The sequence below is a fragment of the Rhinoderma darwinii genome, chromosome 9 (genome assembly GCF_050947455.1).
Source record: "Rhinoderma darwinii isolate aRhiDar2 chromosome 9, aRhiDar2.hap1, whole genome shotgun sequence".
Classification (NCBI taxonomy): domain Eukaryota; kingdom Metazoa; phylum Chordata; class Amphibia; order Anura; family Rhinodermatidae; genus Rhinoderma; species Rhinoderma darwinii.
In genome coordinates this window covers 50,845,653-50,848,520 of record NC_134695.1, presented here as the reverse complement: position 1 = coordinate 50,848,520, position 2,868 = coordinate 50,845,653, and the positions used below count along the sequence as shown (strand labels likewise).

The following is a 2,868-nucleotide window of genomic DNA, read 5'->3' as shown; positions in this document are numbered from 1 at the left end:
TGTAATGGGAGAAACTTGAGCGTTATGCATGAATATTTAACATTGTCAGATAAAGTTTCATTAGAACACACAAAGGAATTGAGAGTGACCAGGGGAAACACTGTTCATATATGCCCACCAGCTGAGCAATATGCTTCCGATGGTGGCATAATACAATAACTTTGTGGCACTTGTAAATTATTTTCTACAAACTGCCAAGGTCCTTGTGCTTCCTGGTGCCATCCAGATGGGAGGATGTGGATCAGTGCCCACTGTAGCAGGTGAAGGAGGTGTAGATGAACCTTTACCAGAAGATACAGAGGAACAGTTGAGTTCTGGAGATGGCACCTTGGAGTTTAGTGGACGCAAGATGGCACGACTACCGGCTTCAATTTGCACGCTCACTGATCAGCTCCATAAGATGTACCTGAGTGGCACGATGGTAAGTGAGATACCTGATGACCTATATCAACTTCACAACCTACGTACCTTGGCACTTGATGCCAACAGATTACCTGAGTTGCCAGATGCCGTGTGCTCTCTACCACATCTGGGTCGTCTCTACTTAGGGGCCAACCGGCTCCAGGGTCTTCCTCCATCTTTTGCACGTCTCCAGACTTTGCGTACTCTATGGATAGAACGTAACTTTTTGCACCACTTTCCACGAGTATTACTTAACATGCCTGCCCTGCGATGTTTACAAATGGGTGACAACCGGCTAAAGGGTCTTCCAGGAGATATTGCAACATGTATGCCAGGTCTTAGAGGTTTCTGGCTCTATGGGAATAGACTGGAGCGCGTACCAAAAGTTATTTTACGCTTACATGGACTAGAGATTTTGGATCTAGATAAGAACAAAATTGCAGTATTTCCAGACATGAGTGGAATGAAGGGACTGCGTCTTCTTTCTTATGACCACAACCCTGTAAATGCACCACCCAAGGTAGGAGAAACGGTTACATTGGTTGGGGAGGGTGCCCAGGAGTTTATGGAAGAAAGGGAGGAGCGCAGAAAACAGATTGAGGAAGAAGAGATGGAGGAGCGGGAAAGAGAGCAACAAGAGAAGGAGGCACAAAAGGCAATGGAAGCGGAAGGAGAGGGTGAAGGGGAGCAAGAAGAACAATATGAAAAGGAGGAGGAAGAGCAGGAGAACCCCAATATTAACCATTACTATGTTGATCATGCAGAAGACTATTATCCAGATGAGGACGGGTATTACCAGGAAGAGGAAGAGGAGGGATATTACCCTAGTGAAGGAGAGAACTACTATGTGAGAGGAACTTATTGATCAAAAATTTACTTGGATAACTATGCAAAAGTAAAGGAGATGTTTGCACTAGGCCTTTCTACTGGATATAGAAGTGGTCTTAACAATGTTTTATCTTGGGGGAGGGGTGGGGGTTAAAACTTGAGCATTGTAAACCTAACAATTTTTTAATGCACCTTATGTATTAATTTTCGAAATCTGTGTCTCCAGTCTATGAATGAAAAGATTCTTCCCTCTAAGCTGTGTGTTTTGGAAATGATAGAGTTAAAAATTCAACACCCTTTAAGCAGGTAAAGTTGTTATTGAGTTTTTGAACTCTAAAAAGTTGGTTTTCCTTTCCAGAGCATTAATCTCCTGACAGATCCCCCGGCGTTCCATCTGCTCCGGTCTTTCCTGCCTCTGTTTGTTGACATGTTTGCAGCGATGACGTCCTGTACACCCACGTGATCGCTGTAGCCAGGAACAGTGGGGGATCTGTCAAGTGAGTAATGGCTCTTTTATTATTTTATAGCATCCCCCTTGGCCAGATTTTTTATGAACTCGGAAAACCCCTTTAAAGGGAACTCAGCTGAACACCTGTACTGATCATATCCTTCTCACACAAATGCATTGTTCCTTACAAGAGAGAGCTTGGATACACTTATCGAGTCATGCATCTGTGTAAGCTGTATATGAACAGGCAGGTTTTCAGCCTCTTAATGTAAACAAGAATGTTTCCATTTGCTAAAAGCAAGCAAGCAGTGATCTTGCAAACAGTGAGGAATTGAACTGCAAAGTGTGTTCTATAACTTTTCATTGTACATTGAATAATCTTTCTATGTATAAAATATATAAAAATCCCATCAATCTTCAATTATTACAGAGACTTCCTAGCCATGAGATATATGCATTACTTAGACTTTATTAATCCACAATATGAAAATACATTTGATTAATGAGCTTAAATTAATATTTTCCTGCTTTAATAGCAGTCATTTATTCTAATCAGTGTATTGTCACCAGTGAGCACATATTAAAGCTTTAATGGAGTTCTTTACTAAGCGTTATTGATGGCATCGCTAGATTATGTCGCCAATATGTGATCAGTGCCGGTCTGACCACTGAGACCCTCGCTGAGAATAGACAGGTCTCTGTGCTTTGTGGATTGATATACCCTTTTTGACTTTTACCAGACACAGCGCCACCTTTCTCTGTGCGCTGTATCTGGTATTGAAGCTCAGCTCCAATTACTTGTCTTCTAGAGGAGAATACTTCCATAATTCAAAATGTGATGTTTTTTCTCTTACACATCCACACACAATCTGTGAAATAAAACATGTGACATAGCAGCACAGTATGGGTCTATAGCAGCACAGTATGGGCCAATATCAGCACAGTTTGGGCCTGTTACAGGACAGTGTGGGTCTATAGCAGGGGCGTAGCTAAAGGCTCATGGGCCCCGATGCAAAAATTCTTACTGGGCCCCCCCCCCGCAAACTTCTCATGGCCGACGGTCCGCAGCTTTCAGCTGCATAGCTGGGTCTCCTAAGTGACCCAACAATGCAGCACTAGCAGCCGGGGCGTCACTAAGGCTGGGTTCACACACCCTATTTACGGACGTAATTCGGGCGTTTTAGCATTGA

At 43.1% G+C, this 2,868-nt stretch overlaps 1 protein-coding gene across 1 annotated transcript; it reads left to right on the top strand.

Annotated features, from left to right (window-relative positions):
• The first annotated feature begins 226 nt into the window (after positions 1 to 226).
• On the top strand, positions 227 to 1,267 carry LRRC10B (leucine rich repeat containing 10B). Its single transcript, XM_075836765.1, has one exon. It carries the CDS (start codon positions 227 to 229, stop codon positions 1,265 to 1,267), a length of 1,041 nt encoding a protein of 346 aa, XP_075692880.1.
• Positions 1,268 to 2,868: the final 1,601 nt, after the last annotated feature.

Coding starts and splice junctions, on each gene's coding strand:
- LRRC10B (XM_075836765.1), top strand. CDS start 227: ATGGGAGGATGTGGATCAGTGCCCACTGTAGCAGGTGAAGGAGGTGTA.